Source organism: Raphanus sativus, chromosome 8, assembly GCF_000801105.2.
Source record: "Raphanus sativus cultivar WK10039 chromosome 8, ASM80110v3, whole genome shotgun sequence".
Lineage (NCBI taxonomy): Eukaryota > Viridiplantae > Streptophyta > Magnoliopsida > Brassicales > Brassicaceae > Raphanus > Raphanus sativus.
In genome coordinates, this window is record NC_079518.1 from 3,943,224 (window position 1) to 3,962,433 (window position 19,210).

The 19,210-nt window shown below is 36.5% G+C and overlaps 5 protein-coding genes across 5 annotated transcripts; 2 read left to right on the forward strand and 3 right to left on the reverse strand.

The window, feature by feature from the left end:
* The first annotated feature begins 3,806 nt into the window (after positions 1–3,806).
* On the forward strand, positions 3,807–4,802 carry LOC108819396 (protein MIZU-KUSSEI 1). The gene has a single exon (XM_018592419.2). It carries the CDS (start codon positions 3,935–3,937, stop codon positions 4,694–4,696), a length of 762 nt encoding a protein of 253 aa, XP_018447921.1. The 5' UTR covers positions 3,807–3,934; the 3' UTR covers positions 4,697–4,802.
* A 4,261-nt stretch (positions 4,803–9,063) lies between these two features.
* LOC108818840 (uncharacterized) lies at positions 9,064–10,302 on the forward strand. Its single transcript, XM_018591786.2, has 6 exons — positions 9,064–9,362; positions 9,461–9,521; positions 9,610–9,704; positions 9,784–9,817; positions 9,940–9,994; positions 10,070–10,302. The coding sequence occupies exons 1-6, from the start codon at positions 9,174–9,176 to the stop codon at positions 10,182–10,184; spliced, it is 549 nt and encodes a 182-aa protein (XP_018447288.2). The 5' UTR covers positions 9,064–9,173; the 3' UTR covers positions 10,185–10,302.
* An 85-nt stretch (positions 10,303–10,387) lies between these two features.
* On the reverse strand, positions 10,388–12,202 carry LOC108833274 (UDP-rhamnose/UDP-galactose transporter 2). Its single transcript, XM_018606704.2, has 5 exons — positions 11,865–12,202; positions 11,574–11,758; positions 11,282–11,482; positions 10,991–11,152; positions 10,388–10,917 (listed from the first exon to the last, which is right to left on the reverse strand). The coding sequence occupies exons 1-5, from the start codon at positions 12,001–12,003 to the stop codon at positions 10,558–10,560; spliced, it is 1,047 nt and encodes a 348-aa protein (XP_018462206.1). The 5' UTR covers positions 12,004–12,202; the 3' UTR covers positions 10,388–10,557.
* A 519-nt stretch (positions 12,203–12,721) lies between these two features.
* LOC108833273 (chaperone protein dnaJ 10) lies at positions 12,722–15,897 on the reverse strand. The gene is made up of 10 exons (XM_018606702.2): positions 15,660–15,897; positions 15,385–15,444; positions 14,908–14,990; positions 14,605–14,761; positions 14,271–14,397; positions 14,019–14,177; positions 13,746–13,924; positions 13,572–13,652; positions 13,334–13,468; positions 12,722–13,110 (listed from the first exon to the last, which is right to left on the reverse strand). Exons 1-10 carry the CDS (start codon positions 15,744–15,746, stop codon positions 13,006–13,008), a joined length of 1,173 nt encoding a protein of 390 aa, XP_018462204.1. The 5' UTR covers positions 15,747–15,897; the 3' UTR covers positions 12,722–13,005.
* A 1,305-nt stretch (positions 15,898–17,202) lies between these two features.
* On the reverse strand, positions 17,203–18,678 carry LOC108833276 (indole glucosinolate O-methyltransferase 4). The gene is made up of 3 exons (XM_018606707.2): positions 18,112–18,678; positions 17,651–18,023; positions 17,203–17,560 (listed from the first exon to the last, which is right to left on the reverse strand). Exons 1-3 carry the CDS (start codon positions 18,546–18,548, stop codon positions 17,252–17,254), a joined length of 1,119 nt encoding a protein of 372 aa, XP_018462209.1. The 5' UTR covers positions 18,549–18,678; the 3' UTR covers positions 17,203–17,251.
* Positions 18,679–19,210: the final 532 nt, after the last annotated feature.

Sequence of the window (19,210 nt, forward strand, 5' to 3'; positions counted from 1 at the left end):
TACTAAGTCGTCCAGGTTGAGACTTTCCAGACGACTTACTTACAAGTCTTCCAGTAGAAAAATTTCAAGCGGACCTGATTAGTCGCAGAAGGAGTTCGAGTACTCGTCATTGTGGTTATAGATCTGAAAAATAAACGTGAAACGGTGAGAATGAGTAAATTGAAAGAGACAACGTTTTATGTTCATCTTTTCCACGAGTTTGATGACTTACCGGCGTTAGGGTTTACAGAGAAACGGCGCTACGGTTTACAGAGAAGAAGCGGCGGCGCTAGGGTTTAGAAGAAGCGGCGGCGCTAGGGTTTAGAAGAAACGGCGGTGCTAGCTAGTGTTTAGAGTAAGCGGCGGTGAGAACGTTGGTGAGCACGTGGCGAGGGCGACGGTTTGTTCGGAAATAGTGGAAGCGGGGCGCTAGGGTTTAGAGGAATCGGCGGCGCTAGGTTAGAAGAAGCTGCGGCGACAACGGTGAGAATGAAGTGAGATAGATAGCCGACATTGAGACGATGGTTGTTCGAAATAGTGGGAATTCGAATCGCCTTTGATATCGCGTCGGTGAGAGAGAACTGTTAGGTTTTCTGTTCGCGGAAAATGAAAAAAAAAAAAAAATCACCTTATATATTGGGTAAATAATCCGGTTAGCTTTAAAAGTACATTTGGTAAACTTTAAGGTTTGGTCCGGTTTAGACGACTTATTCTGGCTGATAATGTACATCAGACGACCTAATATTTAGTCGTCTGGGAACAGAAGACTAAATATTAAGTCGTCCAATACCCTAAAATGAACCCCTAAACTAAAATGACTAAATTAACTTACTAACCACGTTATAAAATCAAATTATACTTCAATAGTGTTTACTATACACAGAAACGAACACGCCTAGGTAATTTTAAAAATTTTCAAAAACGGTTTAATGCTTTCCAAAATCTAACCCTAAGAACACATACAATACTACAACAATATGTTGATGAAACATAAACTAAAGAATATCATGACTCACTACTTTCACTCATCTGGGCTGAAAACAATTGAAATTTGTTATATATTAATTTATATCTCTTAAGACATATGTTAATTACATAATTCCAATTTTTCACTTATCAAAATATTTTTTACAAATTTTTTAAATTATGTTTAAGAATAACTGTCCAGACGACTTAACTTAAAGTCGTCTGGACGACTTATTTTCAAGTCGTCTGTTTACAGACGACTTGCGAGGGGTAGAAACGTAAAAAAAAATCCGTTTTTTTGTTTGTTCACAAGGAGATAGTTGTAATTTCAATAGCCTTTTAAGTTACTTTTGCCTTTGACCCAAGTTGGGGTACTCTTTTGGGTTTGACTCCAAGTTTTGAGTCACAATTGGTAATTCTCCCAAAAAAAAAAGTTGAATATATTAAAAAAAAGAGAAGAGAAAATGGTTGGAACTGTCAAATGGACTGACGCACGCGCACCCTTCGGTGTTCGATTGGATACTGCATTAACAGTTGGGCCCCGCTCTTCTATCATACGACACGTAGACCCCATTTCTGCACCTTCCTTCCTACAGTGTCTTGTTATTTAACTCATGATTTTTATTTTTATTTTCGCAAACCGGGATATATTAAAAGGACCCAAGTCCATACCAAACACAAAAATCTAGGGCCCAAAAATGCACAGACCAGATAAAAAGACAACTAAATAAAACGGGCCCAAGCCCAGGAAAAACACTCTCCACCGACAAACGCTAATCGCCCTCATCGCGAACCCCGAGACCGCTGCGATTCCACCGCCGGAGAAGACTGCTCCGATGCAGGGCCAGCGTCTCAATGGCCACAATGTGCATATGCCTCTATGCCTTCTACCCCTTCAACCACGTAGCTCCTTCCAAAGAGAGAGAATCAATCGATCAACATAGATCGAGATCTCACCTTAGCGCTCCGAAGCTACCACGCACAGACCCAACTATATTCCGTCGGAGAGCGTCTTCAAACGACTCAAGAGCTCATCCGACCACCGCGCACACCAGAACGGAGACATAAACCGGGGACCCTAACCACCGCCTCCATCTCACATAAACCCGACAGAACAACATCGACTCCCACAGAGCCAAAGAGAAACCAAAACGTCTTCAAAATCAAAGACCACTGATACCGACGACGCAGAGCTGCGGAGCCTCCACCCCCCGGAAACAAGATCCAACGACGGCGGAGCTAGCTGAGCCTCCACCTCCCGGCAACCGATCTGGGAAAAACAACCACTCCCTCTTTCTTTAACGCCGTTACCTTGCAACGACTGGAAAACCTAAACGGAAAAGGACCCATATCACCGGAACGGCGGTGGCTATGAAAGCCCATCTGCCGGCCGGAGCTCTATTCTCTCTCTCTTCTTTTTTGACCTACTGTTTTAACTCATGATTTAACTAATTTTTTATTTTTACGGATAAAAAATGGTTTTTATATATCTTTTTTTTTCCATCTAAAGATTTTATTAAAAAAAGGAACAGACACAAAACCGGGACAAGCCCAAACGATACAAACCAGCCCGAAGGCCCAAACGACAAAACAAGCCCGACACTAGGGCAAACGAAATGGACCACGCCCAAACCCACAGACTAAACGGTGCACACCCAGCCACGTGTCTGATCACTTCCCGTACCAGCCCACGTGTTCAAACCGGTCACCGTTCGAGACACGCGTCTCCTTTCCACTAAAACGGAGACCAAACGCCGGAGAAAGCAAAAGACCGCCGCTCCTTCGCAACGCACCAGAACCAAACCGGAGAATCACCGTCTCCACCATCTTTGCCGACGAATCCACCCCCAACGACTGTATTGGAGGTATAGGATTGCGCCGGAAACTCAAACTCCGGAGATAGACGCTGTATCACTATACAGCTCCTCGCCGGACCACATCTATGACATGCGTGTACCACGCATGCATCGTCATCACCACCGCCTCTTTCACCAGGACCACGTGATCGAGATCTCCTCCTTGAAACAAGGCCAACACAACGCCAACAGAATATTTAAGTCGGCCGCCTCACCTGAGAAAAAGTAACGACGCCGGGGTCATAAGCCGGACGGTCACCAGAAGAGAAGCGCACCGCCGGAGTAAAAAAAAGCAAGAAACGCCAGTCAATACTCTAGCTAAACAAACTCCCACACCCTCAAAACTATCTCAACCTCTAAAAAGAAGAAAGGAAACGAGAGAGAACCTCTCTATAAGAGAGGATGAGAGAGAGAGGCGTTCTTTTTATTTTAAATGGTTTTTATATATCTTATTAATGAAACAATTTTTAGTTTTTCTTAATAAAAATCTAAAAAAATTAATAAATGTCTATTAGTCCAATCTAAGAATCCTAGTTAAGAGCCGAGGTCTTCACTATTCTCCTTCCATATATGTGGTATTCTTTTGATGCAAATTTATTTTATTGATTTTACATCTGTATTTTTTATAACTATTATTTAAGATTGATATGATAAGAGATCAACTTTTTTTTAAAGAGGTAATGTACATTTTTAATTTTAGGCTTGATGAGCAAACAAATGAAGGATCCTTCTTTATGTTTCATATTTTCTTACTATTTAAACCGTGATGTTGTTTGATAAAAAAAACGTGATGTTATTTGATAAAAAAAACCGTGATGGTCTTGTGGTAAATGCACAAATAACCACGAGATTTTGCCATTATGCAAATAAGCTCGATTTTCTCGTTTTATTAGAAATTTACACTAGACTAAAGAATGAAAGAGACATAAAGTATTACTAAAATATAATTATATATTAAAAGAAATTAAACAAAGAAAAGTCGCCACTCTCCATGATCATACCACCACCATCTACCTATACATATATGTCACCAATCTTGCTCTTCTTCTTCATACCAAAGATAACAATATTATCTTCTTCTTTAATTTCCCTCTCAACTTAATACCTCAAAAAAAGAAAAGAGTGAAATAACCATGAGAACTATGGTTGATTTAGGAAAGCAAAGAGGTCATCATCCTCATCACATGCAAACCATAAACACTGCGACTACCGTCGACTGCGCTAGTGAACTCCGTCACCGGAGAACTCTCCGTTCATTCATCGAATGCATGCTCCCATACTGTTGCACCTACCAACAACCTTCTCCTTCAACCCAAAACGACACCGTTTCAGTCTCTTCCTCTGCTTCATCATCATCTTCCTCTTCAGACCACTCCACCTCCTCTTCCTCCCATAGTAATAGCATAGTTAGTGGAACTTTCTTCGGACACCGTCGTGGAAGAGTCAGTTTCTGTCTCCAGGACGCCGCCGTTGGATCTTCTCCGCTTCTCCTCCTTGAACTAGCTGTTCCCACGGCAGCCTTAGCCAAAGAGATGGATCAAGCAGGTGTTCTACGCATAGCCCTCGAGTGCGACCGTCGTCGAAGCACAAACAGCAGCAACAGTCGAGTGTCGTCGATCTTTGACGTTCCTGTGTGGTCCATGTACTGCAACGGAAGGAAGATGGGGTCTGCTGTGAGGAGAAAGGTGACGGAGAACGACGCCGTTTTCTTAAAGATGATGCAGTCTGTTTCGGTCGGAGCTGGAGCTGTGCCGTTGGATGAGAAGGAGCAGACGCTTTACCTGAGAGCGAAGTTCGAGCGAGTCACTGGGTCGAGCGACTCTGAATCGTTTCATATGATGAATCCTGGTGGTAGTTATGGACAGGAGCTTAGTATATTTCTTTTGAGATCGTGAGATTCAGTATGGTGTGGTTATATTATTAAAAGATTCTTGTCTTAGCTCATGTAGATTGTAAAATTAAAAAAAACTTCAAATTTGAAATTTCATCTTTTTATTTGCATTTTGATAATTACAATTACATATTCTATTTATAATTATTAAATATTTTCTATTTTGATCTTAAAAAATTTATGATCTTAAATGTCAGACTAATTTCTATAAATTTAAGTTTATAAAAGTAATTAAAAAGTTTAAACAAGCTTTATAATATTTTAAAAGTAATATAAGACAACAAAAATATTACAAAACAAACTTAATAAAAAAAATTTAGAAAAGTACATGAAAACATAATTATTATAGAAGTTTAAATATTACAACAACACTAATAATTTTATAAATTTGTTCTGGAAGATCCAAAATCTTCAAACTATTTTTCAAACAAATTTTGTATAACTGAAGATGATTGTTGTTGTTGTTGTTCTTGGCATCTTTTTGTACGATTCTTTCTTGTTCAGAATGAATGTACTCACGATTATTAATATATCACCAATAGAAGCTAAGTTTTTAGTAATATTTTATTTTCCTTTTTACCTTTTTAAAAATAAATTATAGAAATAATTTTTGTGGAATAATGTGATATTTTGGTTATAGTTTAATATTTAACTATGCATTTCTATTTCTAGTTTAATATTTTATTGTAAGCATTTATTAATTAATATTTATGTAATATTTTTATATATGTGTTAGTTATTTATCAAAGTTTTATGAGCTTATATTAGTTGTCACAAATATAATGACCATAATGTATTTGAAATTAGTTTCAAAATTATATTTTTGAAGAAAAACATTTTAAAACTTTAAATATAGAGTTTGAGAAATTTCAAAATTAAGAGTGCTTGAGATGCTCTAAGATTGTGTAAATCTCTTAAAATCAGTTAAAGGCGACGCCAAATAAATATCACATTTAAAAAAGCTATATATATTATTCTTTAAAAATGTTGGTCTTATAGAAGTAATAAATTTAAACTGCAAATAAAATAGGAAAATTAGAACAAATAACCAAAACACAAATTCAGTAACTACCAAAAACTAATCCCTCTCTTCTATTTTCTCCTCCTATTTCTCTCAATTTTCTCTCCATAAATCTAATTTACTTTTTTTTTGTTATTTGATATAATTATAGACTTAACTTTTACCTGGAGTTGCTAATTTTATTGGTAAAGCTTTTTTGAGGTGCTAGATTTTAAAAAGAAGAAGCTATTGATAATTTATGTAGATTAAATTTAAAGGAAGGTACCTTTCTTGACTCGGTTCATTCGTAACACTTTTTATTAATTAAGCAAAGAGTAAATATCGTTTAATCACAAAATTTTGAAAATAATTAAAATGCAAAAAATAAAATTAAGTAGAAATTTTATTGGATATCCCTTTTTAGTTTATCTTCACAAAATAACATTCAAAGAGAAAAATGACAAAACAATGTTTTATTAAAGAGTAAAATATACATTTATATCATTTGGATTAAATAATATAGATTTAGAGTTTAAAGTTAAGAGATGAATTTTGGGGATGGAGTTTGAAATAAAAAATAAATACTAAAACTTCAAAATAAAAAGATAATTTTATTTTTAAGTGCTATTTTATGACAAAAATTAATAAAAAGACTATTTGAAAGAATTGTCAAAAATTAAGTTGTGGAAAAATATTTGTGGAATCTTTTTTTTTTTCGAACACCGTTGAATCTTATTTCTAAACGTGATTTAACCATTCCATAGGTTACCAAAGGGGGCCAGATAGTTACAAACTAAACCGGTTTACCATGGTTCGAGTATTTTTTCAAGTATTTATCTTGTAATTACTAATTCCTTGAAAATTCCAAGGTACACAGTCAGTCATGTCAATTGCACGTACGGTGCCTCGTGAACTTCCATGCTAAAGCAGTGTGCGATTGAGACCAGACAGAGAACCACAAGATTGTGTGTCTTAGTTTTAGCTTCGGAGTTTGGTTCGGTTCCAAATCAGTGCCAATGTCGGACCTCTTTTTGCTTTTGCTTTTGTTTTTGTTTACTTGTCTCTTTGATCGCACCGAGCTTCATTTCAACGTCGTTCAACTCATTCCCTTTATTTATAATGTTTTAAAAAACAAAACGCATTCCCTTTTTGTTATTTGAATCTTTGATTTGATACAATAATTTAAGACTGGGATCGAATGACAAACAAGAAAACATTATAATACAGACGCACGCTCTAGCTGATTATCAGATATTTTGTTGTGTTGTGCTGTTCATAGAATGTAGTCAAGAACTTTCAACATGTACAAACAAAGAAAACCAGTATTAAACCACGGAATTATTCCCCACGCAAAATTAATTAAACGAAGCTAAATATTTCACATAATACTTCAGAAAGAATAGAGACACTCTCCCATTAATGATATCATGAAATACATTCATGCACCAAAATATCGATTAAGACCAAATTACTAATCAAGGAAAACTACTTTAGTATAATTGTATAGAAGCCGACGTCCCACAAAATGACAGAGCCATGCACAATGGTGATATCCAGCAAGGTGTATATGTGAGACTCTTATATAGTCATATTGATATGTTCTCTGGTCTCCTTTTTGTGTGAGATAGTACTGTTTGTCTGACTTTCTTGTTCTCCATTATCGGTTCTCAAAATCCTTAAGATTCTATTTCTGAAAATGTAGTACTGATTAAATAATAGAAAAAGAAGGGAATACATTAAAAAGAAGGATGGATGAGAAGCAATAGAGAAATGGGAGATGCACACGAGGTTACAAACTTACAATATAAACCCTAACATATAAACATAGTGGCTCCACAACCTATCTCCTTTAGTCTAATGTCACGTGTACTCTCGTCCCCATTGTTCCCTTTTCTCACTATTAAATAAAAATGCGGATATACAATAATATCATGTTTGTCAGAACATTTACGGTTTGTATTAGTGTAATTGATGTGTTAGTTATCATGTGCAACCGGAGGCCGGATCCTAATTCATGTACCGCTAGGCCTAGTCACCGCATGGGTTGTATATATCCAAGATTAGTTTAGGTTTTGAACTATGATTTTCCGGCCATAAGACAAGTTATATTAGCTTAACAAAAAAGTCATATCATACTGTCGATCATCATCATACATCAATAATAGCATCATTAAGTATCATTATCTAAAGAAAGTGACAAGTATTTGACAGAATATTTAATATAAAGAATATGACAAATATTTAAAAGAACATTATATAACTATATGACAAATCTCTTACTTGACTAGATCAACGTGATATTGATATAGTTGCTTTGGTATATTATTATTACAAACTTTATCACGATTGATAGAAATACGAATAAGAGTAATCTAAATACTTAAATATTGACAGAGAAAGGCAGTGTTACTTTGGTCCAGTACGGCTTAATTATCTTGCTTTAGATTTGTCAGACTTGCCGGCTCTAAATCTGAAATATAAATTATTTCTTACAATATGCATATAATCAACGATATTTATAAAATCACCTATTTGCATCGTATAGTCAAAGACTCAAAAGAGCAGGGAGTATAGTAAGGATTCTGATTAGTTCAAGAAAACTGAATGTAAATAGTTCACTAGTGAGATGATATATTTATTAAGACCGTTGATTAGCAAAGTAGGTTGACATTTTACTCAACTAAACTCGCCCTTGTAAAATCATATCTAAGTCGTGCATAGGAAGTTGCAGCTATCTTAAATTTAGTGGAAACTCCATACTTTTTGGGTCCAAATATTAAGAGTGGTGCCGCAATTGAAGGGGCATTCATTGGCCTGAGCCAACGGACCACACGTCGAAAATGAAACTATGATTAGGAAGGTTGTGTGATTTGTAGTAATACTTGCTACATTCTCACCAATCTATTTTTCCTTCATTTATTTGTTCTTATCCAAATAAATCTCTTAATACAATTACAAACTAACCAAAAAATGAAAACATGAGACACTGGTCTCTCACCATCTTTATGTAGAATAAGAACAAAAAATCGTCATACTTATTGTTAGATTCTGTACGATTTTACCAATCATACTTGTTCTCTTATTATTCTTGTCTTTACAAATTAACTTACGTACGGTTGGCTAGAATTGTACAGGTCTTCTAAATTTTGTTAAAGAAATGCATAACGACATGCCCCGTCCGTACTTATTGAAGAATCATCAAGATGGACATGATTCTTCTTCTCTATAAATGTAAAGCAGCGAAATGTACATAAAAAAACGGAACGTAGTTTGATTCAACTAAAGGAGAATGGAACTACACGCCGTTTTAACATATGGATAATATAGCCACACGAATAATTCTAAGGCCCAGAAGTGAAAGAAAAAATGAGTGGCGACGATAGTGAAAGTGAAAGGCCCTTTCGGTAGAGATTCTTTTGGTTCGGGATTGGAGTATTGTTGTCGGCCATTGTTATTTGGGCTTAAGAGAGAAACAAAAGCTATGCAGAGCTCGATGATCTTCTTCTCTGGTGTTGTTCCTCCTGCTCTACGTGTCAGATCGGTCTTCACTCCAGCGAATCCAGCAACCGATCGAGGTTCCATGGCGAGTCCCTCTGGTGGTCCAAAGTGGGCTCAGAAAACCATCACTCTTCCACCTCAACGACGTGGATGTCATCTCATCACTTCTAAGGTTTCTTCGAGTGATTCGACTCGTGTTTGGTTTATCTGTTCTGATTTTGATTTCGTTTAAGATTTGTGAGTTCTTTTTTTTTTTTTTTTCTGAAACAGATTCTGAAGGAAATTGGACAAGATCTGTCGGGTTTCAACTGTGGTCTTGCTCATGTCTTCTGTAAGTTTTCTTCTTTTTTTGTGTAATGTCTCTCAGCTTCTGGTCTTATTTTTGCTGAATTAAAGTTTGGATTTTTTGTTGGGAGAAGTACAACACACAAGTGCTTCTCTTACAATCAATGAGAATTATGATCCAGATGTTCAGGCTGATACTGAGACTTTCTTGAACACCATTGTTCCTGAGGTATTTTCTCTGCGGCCTTGTCAATATCCTCTCTTTTGTGCTCTGAATTAAATCACATTTTTCTCGTTTGCAATTTCAGGGGAGATCAGCTCCTTGGAGGCATACCATGGAAGGTTAGTTTACCATTTACCATTCTTTGTTTGTTTCCATTCAAACTGGAAGCTGTTCCTTTATCTTGCTCATATCACGAAACCTCAATGTGTTGAGAATTGAATTTATGTAAAAATCATTGCAGGTCCAGATGACATGCCAGCTCATATCAAATCTTCGATGTTTGGATGTCAGCTTACGTGAGTCACAATCCTGTGTGTTGTACAAATTTATTGTGGGATATTCACTTGATAATGCTTTTGTTGTCTCTGCAGAATCCCAATAACGAAAGGAAAACTTGGCATGGGAACCTGGCAGGGAATATGGCTGTGTGAACACCGTGATGCCCCAACAGCACGCAAAGTTGTGGTCACACTGAATGGAATCTAGATATACATGTTTAAAGGGCTTTGTAACCTCGTAGTTTTACTTACGGTCTTGTAATGGATGTTGTTCACTTTTTTTATTTGAAACAATGCTCTGCTAGTAATATGCACATTATGGTGTTTATTGCATTTTACTCAAATCATAAATTCATAATACAAATGAAAGCGAAATAAAGAATAAATAGAAAATGTAAATATAATGCAAAAAAGCAGAAAAAACATATTTCTATAGAAACATAGAGAATGTGCTCTGCAGAGGAGAGAGCTCAACAAATTAAGGTTCTTCTGAGACAATAATACAAATGAAACGGCAAAACATAAAAGAAGAAAAAAAAAACCAAAAAAGAAAAAAACCATTTTGTCTTGACGAGATTGATTTATGCTTTGGTATCTCCAAGCTCCATGTCTTCTAAATCCATATGTTCTATTCCTTCTTTGAGAAGCCTAATCTCATCTTCCGTCATACTGTTCTTACCGTGCGGCGTGGCTTTGGTGTTTCTCTGTTTATCCAACTCGACCGCCCAGCTGTAAATCACCATCCCCACCACGGCTAAGAACATCCCCGCTACGTTCTTGAACGTCATCTCGGAGTCAAAGATAAGCCATCCTAGTGTCAGGACGCAGACCGTTTTCATGTGACCAAGAACTTGGAATGAGGTGGCAGAGAATCTCCCGATGCAGAGGTATTGGCTTATGTTGCAGAACACCGCCAATGCGCAGGAGAGAAGTATGCAGAACTGCATATATGTATGTGTGTGTCAACTGTTAAGCAAAGTTTAGTTTTGGATCCTATTTTAGAAAGTTACTTACAATGGCACCGTAAGTCATCTTGTAAGTAGTAATGAATCTGCCGCTCAAGAAATAGTCAACAAATGGACCGAAAATGAGGAGTGAAAGAGCTTGGATTGGAGCAGTCTTGCTCAGCAACTCGAATGATCCAATTGAGTACTTCTTCTGAAGCGAGCCTATTGACTGTGTTCCAGAGAAGATAAACTTATCAGAGTAACACTTAAACATGCTATAACATGTTAATCTCCCAGAATCATGAACAAAACAAATAACAAAAACACTAATGATAATTCTTATAATCAGAGATCTTACAATCTGCTGGAGAGAGGTGGAGAAAATGGCAGTGGAAGCACAGATGAAACCTTTAGCATTAACCTTAACATCAGTAACAGTACAGATCCCAACGCCAACAACAACAACCATGACAGAGGCCTTGACCTCTCTCGAGTAATGCTTGTTATGGAGGATCCATTCCATCACGCATACAACCGGAATCATGCTCAGTTTCGAAATCTAAAAAGATTCCAGAAAACAAGAATCATTAGATTTTTAATAAATTAGCTTCCCGAATCAAATCAACAGTGATGATGCAATCGGAAAGTACCTGGTAGAAGCCAACGGAGTTGAGCATGAGGCTGAAATTCATAGCGGCGATGGAGGTGTTGGCGACGAGGGAGAACCAGAGAAGCTCCCAGAGAGGGACGTGCTTGGATGCGGATAAGCCTGTGGCGTTCGAGACCATGCCGACGAGTGCGGTTAGAGCGAAGTGGAATCCAGTCAGAGTTGTCGCTGAGATTGAAAAAATCAATTTACACAATAATGAGAGAGAGAGAGAGAGAGAGAGAGATCCATGAGAATGATAGGGAGATAGAGAGAGAGATCCGTGAGATCGAACCGAAGGTGAAGGCGTAGCCAGAGGAAGACATGAGCTGTTTATTAGCCATGATGATCCCGACGGAGCTCGTCACGTTCATTGCCCATGCGCCGACGTCCGACACGGACGATGCCTTCTTCTCGCTCTCTGCCTTCTCCATCGTATTAAAATTGGAATTGGATCAACAACACCACCACTAATCAGATCCGGTTTGACGAGATCTGGATCTCGGTTTATTATTCTGCAGAAAATGGTGGGAGGAAGGAGGAAGAAGAAGAGATCTGGAGAAATGGCGTGTCAGTGTCTGTCTATGGGTATCTCTTCTCTTCTTCGTCCACTGAGTGATGCGTCCTTTCCTTTCGACGCTTTTTCTTATTATTTATAATTTAATTAATTACCATCTCTGGCCTTAATTAAATGTTGACGCCTGTCGTTTTGCAGTATTTGACCTCTTTCTTTCTTCCGTTTTTGGAACATTTGTTAATTAATTACCCAAACAAATTCGTTTCCTATGTGTTTAATTTTCGATCTTCTCGTTACTTTCATGCATCCTTTAATTTTCTTTAGTCTAACGTCCACAGCTAAACTACATTATAGATGGCGAATCTATTTCTATGATAAATGTTTCAAATATCCGAAAACACTAGCCTACCCCACCAATTTTTTTTTTCTTTTTTTTTTAATTTTAAACAAATTTCCGAGCATCTTTTAAAAAAAAAAAACAGATCTAAATTTGAAACTAAAAATATCTCTGAGTCCGATGGGGAATACTACTTCTTGTTACATTTATCTCGACTTGTACTTGTATTTCTTAAAAAGGTTATTTACATATATCTATATATATACATGTGTATAATCAAAATAAGAATCACACCACATGATCTCCAATCCAAGCATCATCATAGATATATTTTCAAAAGAAAAACAAAAAACAATCATTATACATACTCGAATATGATAACTTGCCGTGCTTTCAAACATCCAATCATTTCTTCTACTAACAAATAACAAAATTACATAATGTTGCACCACCGACTTGCAATTGCAAGTATATCAAAATGCATAATATTTGAAATTTTGTAAATATTATATATAATATATATAGCACAAAAGGGAGATTACCTCTAGTAATCTCTTTATCTGAATAATTCATTTGCAAGGTTTAAGAGCGTCTCTGTGCGCCTGGAGGCGGTGCGGGCCTTGGGAAGTAATGGTCGAATTGGTCATCTCCAAGCTTCGGTGCTTCCACATAAGGGCTTTGCGGTTCCTACAATAAATTGCATTTTCATGAGTGGGGCAATAACAATGATATTGGTCAACACATCATTTTGACATCTACTGGTCATTCTTTAATCTCTCTATACAATACAAAAAACGAAGCTGTTTCTCACTGTGTGTGAAACATGGTTATGTTTGATATGATGCTAGCAAGATGCACATTGTGTGTGTAAGTAGATGGACTGTAAACAAGAAGAGGAAGGAGATTGTACCTGAGGCCCAAATGTAGAATGAGATGCTTCATGGGATTTTGGTGAGGTGGATGCATCACGGTCTTGACCATTTCCGTTTATTTTGTCAAGCTCGGCTCTTACTAAAGGATCACTCTCACTGGTCAACTTGTTCTTCTACATGACCGGAAAGTTAAAAAGAGTTTTTTTTTTTTTAAATCAGTACTTCCTTCTTATTTCTCCAAGGAATATTTTGAACTAATACCAAAAAAAGAATAACCTGGAAGATCTTCCCCAAAGTTTTTAATCCCTTTGCCCTTGCACGAAGCTCTTCTCTCTTGGCAGTGGGATCTTGAAGAACCTGAGACAAAGATAAAAAATCATAAAGTAGTTGCAACAAAGAAACTGGACCAAGATGCTAAAGCAAGCAGCTAAAAATAGTGAGCAACTATACCAGCTCACAAACACGGGAGAGAGTGTTTTCGATATCAGCAACATTGAGTTTCCACAAAGAATCAATCATCACTTTCTTATGGGACTTCATGTACTCTTCAAGTTCCTTCTCAGTATAGTTGCCTTCAGCACTTAGCTGCCTTTTCATTTCCTCTTGCAGCTGGAATAAAGCATATGCACCTAGGACGATAGAAAAACAGCCAGGAAAAAAAATAAAAGTCCCTACATGTTTCTACCTAAGAGAAGAGTCCATGTTCTGCCTTTAGTCACTAACCTGTTGCAGCTGTAACTTGGGATTTGATGAAGTGACCTTTCGTCCTAAACCATTCAGCAACAAATGGTACACCGAGGTATATAGCTTTCTTCCCCAGCTCTTTCGCCGCTTGTCTTACGTATATATATCCGATTGTGTTCAGCATCTCCACACCGTATGCTGTTGAAGAATAGATACAGGAAGAGGTATGTCTGATTTTTAATAATAGTTATGGCATTGATCGAATGAGAAATATGCTACATAACATGTTACCTGCATTTGAGAGTTTGGTTACTTCAGCTTCAGCATTGCTGATAAATTCGTCTTTGTTCGTCACGTATAGGTTGAGGCGGTCCTTGAGAATCTGAGCAAGCTTGTCTTCTCTCTCTTTCTGAACAGCCTGAAACCAAAAGCAATCTAACATGCTTAATAAATTACGAATAATCTAAACAACTCTCTCTCAGGAACAGATGTTTAAATTTATCAATAGAAAAATGTAAGAAAACTCAGATATGCTTTCTCCTGTTTTATGATTGATGTACATAGTTGTAGGAATGACGGTGGCTTTTCTTAAGCAGGACATATTGTAGATGATATAAGTTTATACCCTCATTTTTTCAATGATCTTTTTAGTATCAATCTGATCCCCTTCAGAGAGGATATCAAGTGAAGCCATTGATGCCATAGCAAGCTGTCCTATGTACTCTTCGAAAAGTTCACTCCCAAAAAGCATAGCAAATATTGCCGCGGGATCAATTATCTCACTGCAATAATGAACACCACAAGTAAGTACTGGGGAAACGACCAAATTACTTGATGAAAAGATCCATGTCAGCAAACTCCAATGATGCAAACAGCGAATCACTGGAGAGTGGAGACTATCAGAAGAAAGAACAAGAAAGACACTAACGTTGAAATCCCTGCCTTCCCGCTTGTGTCATAGGCCTGACGTTGTCCTGGATCACTCAGTACTTGGTAGGCCTCTCCTAACACCTGTACAACAACTCATGTTTTCAAAAATCTCATCTAAACAGAGTCACCAAAGAAGAAAAGCAAATCACGAACTATGCTGATTCCCCTCAAAAATTATGTCATTGTTAGTCCTGTCCTGCTCATATGCTTTTATGAGTATGATAATAACTAACTAGACCATGCAAAGCAAAACACTAAACACAAAAGGAATCTCTCTTAAGTTACCAAATCAAACATTCCAAGATCTAAAAGATGGAAAAATCAGTTCCTGCTCAATAAAACAATGAGATGAAACTACAATTGCTCATAACAAGTAAGCATGGTTATAGCATATAATACACAACGCAAGAGACATCATCCTCTATGTTAAAATCTTCAATGTCACCACTCCCAACACTCAAAAATCTAAACTTGCCTGGAAATTATGAGCAGCCTGAGGATCATTAGGATTCTTATCTGGATGTACTTGACGTGCCTGTAGAAAAAAACAAAACAAGCCCCCAACAATCATCATTTCGATAGACACTGAGCTCTTAAGCTTATAATCATCGGATTCAATCCTTCACAGAGGGCAACAAGAAGCTTATTATATACTCATCCATCCTGTAACCCGAGCCAGAGTCTCCCCAGATTCGAATCTAGATCCAGAGATTCGATTTTAGAAAGAAAAAAAAAGAAGGGAGAAAAGACCTTGATGTAGTAAGCTTTCTTAATCTGAGCCTCCGTAGCTGTGGGGCTAACGCCGAGGACATCGTAGTACTCCGTCTCCTTCACCATTACTATCCCGATCAACGATTCTCTTCAACCGCAACTCTCAGATCACACAACGTTAGAGAAACAGCGAAAACACACACCACGCGCGTTTACGTTGACGAGTACGCGCCGGCTTATTTTCAACTCAAACCGCTCCTTTTTTGCTTCTGTTTTATTTTTATGAGTTTATGAGTTTATGTCTGAATGGGCCGTACATGTATATTCGCCACGTGTTTTTTTTTCGTCGGCTTCTGCATGGATTAATTAGTTCCGCTTTTATACTTCAAACTAATCGTTTTTTCAATTTTTTTCTAACAGATTAAGGACGCCATTAATGAGAGAAAAGTGAAATGTTAATTGTTATTGTTAGAGGGGTTATTACTTTTAGGCTTTTTAGCCTTTAGGATCGACTTGTGACGTGTTTATTTGAACGAAAGTGACAGGACTGATTTGTACAATACAGATTGGGTGTGTTCAATACTTAATTTTGAAGAATTTAAGTCTAATGAGATTTTGAATAAATTAGAGAAGTTTTATGATTTTTATTTTTTTACAAAATTATAGAATCCCTTTTAGAATCGTAGGATTTGAATTTTTATATTGTACTAAGAAATTTCAAATAAAATTTATAGTTTCAAAAGAGTCATTTTAGGCCCTTTCTCAAAAAAAAAAAACATTTTCAAATCATCTAAATCACTGAAGTCCACTTGTTTAATAAATTTTCAAATAACGTTTGTTATCATTTCTATTTTTAATTATGTATTACTCTCTCTGTTCCACTTTATGTGATGTTTTAGGTTCTTGCACATAAATTAAGAAAACACATATTTTTATGTAGTTTATCTTGGTAACATAAAAATACATTAAATAAAATTAGTTTAACCAATAATAAAAATGTACAGTATTTTATAATTGGTCATAAAATTCAAATCATATTAAATTCTACTTAGATTAGTGAGAACATCACTTAAAATGGAACAAAATAAAAATCCTAAAACACCACTTAAATCATCTTAAATTTTAAGTTTGCTCAAGTTATCTCTTCCCACAGTCAAAATGTTACTTACCGAGGTACTGCATATGGTCGCCAGGAAAATCTCAAACGGTATTTGAGTAGGGCTGAGTCAAGAACGGCGATATCGTCGTTTGACCACCACCAGACAATCACTATGAAATTTAATAACATATTTATATATATTTGTTGAGTTTGACGCAACACAACCAGCATTATCCTTATCTTAGTATGGTTATATGAAATCAAACTGGATAAGCTATTGGATCGGATGAGTTTAGTAAATACAAATAATATGACTTTCACTCTAAATTCAAATATTAATTCGATTAATTTAACTCTAGATCTTAGAGAGTAGAGATAATCATAAAAGAAAACACTTTTTATTGCTTAAACCTGTCTTACATCAAGAAAATAATTGAAACATAGATGGAATTAACAATTAAACAGAAGCATAGTTTCCTTGACAAAAAAAAAAAAAAAAAAAAAAAAAAAAACAGAAGCATAGCTTTAGATTTTAGACATTTTCTTTACAGAACTCAATAACCCAGCAATGATAAGCCTGACAAACGAATTTGCAATGGCTGAAGCCTGATTCCATGGCTAAAGCTTCAAACTCAGCACGGGACCTCTCTTTTCCACCGGAACATTGCGTGAACATCAACATATCCATATCAAATGCAATGTTAGAATTGATGTCTCCACTCTCAGCATTATCAGGAGTGACTAGCTCTATTACGACCACTTTACCATTTTCAGGAAGTGATTTCCAACAGTTTTTAAGAATCTTTACGCAGTCCTCGTCAGTCCAATCATGAAGTATACGCTGTAAGATAAATAAAATCTCAAAGTAAGTACAAAGTAATACATAAACACAAATAAATACGTGGTAAACAAAGAGAGTTGTTTAACTTACTTTTAAGATCATGGCATCTCCCTTTGGAACCTCTACAAACATATCTCCGGCGACATGTTCCACCCCAGAATAAGATGGTGCTTGTGCCAAGGCACAAGTCAAATCAAAATTAATACCCTTAATATTGGGATACATGGAAGTAACAACACCAAGGGTGTTGCCAACTCCTCCTCCTACATCAACCAACACATCCACATCTTTGAAGCCTTGGTAAACTTCAAGAGCCTTCTTCACCACAGCGATGGTGAATCCTGTCTGGTTAAAGAGCTTGCTGAACCTCTCATCAGTTCCCATATAGTCGAAGAGTTTCATGCCACCATGTGCACGGCCAAATGCATCTCCTCCTTCTAGCACCACATCTTTCAGTTGTGCCCTGCGAATATAGCATATCAACAACGTAAGATTCATTTCTTATTTTTATTGTTTACTAGAAAAATATTAATCCTTGAATAGAAAATTACCAGGTGTTGAGAAAGACACTGTCGAAATTGACAATGACTTGAGAAGCTAAGGATCCAATATCTTGAATGTTATCTTTCAAGAAGAACCTGCATATTGGCTCTGCTTTGTAAACCCTCTGGCCCTTTCCCGCTTGGACCGTACCACACTTGACCATGGAGTAGCTAGCGAGTAGACGTAGCATCCTGTCCAACAAAGCCGGCGCCTCAGGGTTACGAGGTGTAGTTGGTAGCCTACTTGCTATTTCGGAAGGTGAGAGGAACACTGAGGCGGCATAGAGAGTGTCAAAGACTCCGAGCTCAAGGGCAGCTTTGAGAACCATTGGAAAGGCGGCGGCATTGGCTAGTCTCACGGCCATCAACCCCAACTCATTATCATCATCAATAACAATTTGGCTATTGGCGTTAGAGTTTAAGGTTTCTTCAATAAGTATTCCCATTTTCTTCTTTACTCTCTTTCGTTCTTCTTCTTGTAGGTACCGTTGTGATCACAGTGATCAGAAGAGGAATTAAACAAGAGAGGGTATGTGTCTGTTCTTCTATTTAGTGTTGAGTAAGATGATGCTTTTGATGGATCTTGGTTTCTCCTTATATATAGCTTAGGCTTAGCCTTCAATTATTTATTTTATTTTGAATAATTTCATTTGATTGCTTGTCGGCTTGCAGATCCATTTGGCTGGCTGAAAAGTCTTTAGTCTCTTTGTGGAAAAGTAAGAGCCAGTTTTGGCGGCTGTAATGGTTAGATATTTTTTTTCTCCTTTTTGCGTAAAATGGTTAGATATTGTTATTCGTTAGTTTTGTTTCTAAAATTATATTATTTACTAAAAGCATCTCCAATGATACTATAGTTTTCTTTATACTCTATTTTACTATAGAGTAACTCTATTATTGAACTAGATTTACTCCAATAATTTATTCTATAATATAGTTATTTTATAATAAAGTAAAATATAAATGAATATTATTTTTTATTTTAATAGAATTATTATATTTTATGTTCCTATTGGAAGAACATATTATAATAATTATATTTTAAAGTAAGCTATTGGAAGAAATATCACCATATAATAGAATTATTATATTTTACAACAAAATATAAAAA

Excerpts from the sequence above, each read along its gene's own strand:
- LOC108819396 (XM_018592419.2), top strand. The coding sequence starts at position 3,935 with ATGAGAACTATGGTTGATTTAGGAAAGCAAAGAGGTCATCATCCTCAT.
- LOC108818840 (XM_018591786.2), top strand. The coding sequence starts at position 9,174 with ATGCAGAGCTCGATGATCTTCTTCTCTGGTGTTGTTCCTCCTGCTCTA. Across the intron at positions 9,522-9,609 it reads TGGTCTTGCTCATGTCTTCT|TACAACACACAAGTGCTTCT; the intron begins GTAAGTTTTCTT and ends TGTTGGGAGAAG. Across the intron at positions 9,705-9,783 it reads TGAACACCATTGTTCCTGAG|GGGAGATCAGCTCCTTGGAG; the intron begins GTATTTTCTCTG and ends TTGCAATTTCAG.
- LOC108833274 (XM_018606704.2), bottom strand. The coding sequence starts at position 12,003 with ATGGAGAAGGCAGAGAGCGAGAAGAAGGCATCGTCCGTGTCGGACGTC. Across the intron at positions 11,483-11,573 it reads ACTCCGTTGGCTTCTACCAG|ATTTCGAAACTGAGCATGAT; the intron begins GTACTTTCCGAT and ends GAATCTTTTTAG. Across the intron at positions 11,153-11,281 it reads CCACCTCTCTCCAGCAGATT|TCAATAGGCTCGCTTCAGAA; the intron begins GTAAGATCTCTG and ends TCTGGAACACAG.
- LOC108833273 (XM_018606702.2), bottom strand. The coding sequence starts at position 15,746 with ATGGTGAAGGAGACGGAGTACTACGATGTCCTCGGCGTTAGCCCCACA. Across the intron at positions 14,991-15,384 it reads AGGCTGCTCATAATTTCCAG|GTGTTAGGAGAGGCCTACCA; the intron begins GCAAGTTTAGAT and ends GTTGTTGTACAG. Across the intron at positions 13,111-13,333 it reads ATTCTACATTTGGGCCTCAG|GAACCGCAAAGCCCTTATGT; the intron begins GTACAATCTCCT and ends AATTTATTGTAG.
- LOC108833276 (XM_018606707.2), bottom strand. The coding sequence starts at position 18,548 with ATGGGAATACTTATTGAAGAAACCTTAAACTCTAACGCCAATAGCCAA. Across the intron at positions 18,024-18,111 it reads AGTGTCTTTCTCAACACCTG|GGCACAACTGAAAGATGTGG; the intron begins GTAATTTTCTAT and ends CTATATTCGCAG. Across the intron at positions 17,561-17,650 it reads GAGATGCCATGATCTTAAAA|CGTATACTTCATGATTGGAC; the intron begins GTAAGTTAAACA and ends TTTATCTTACAG.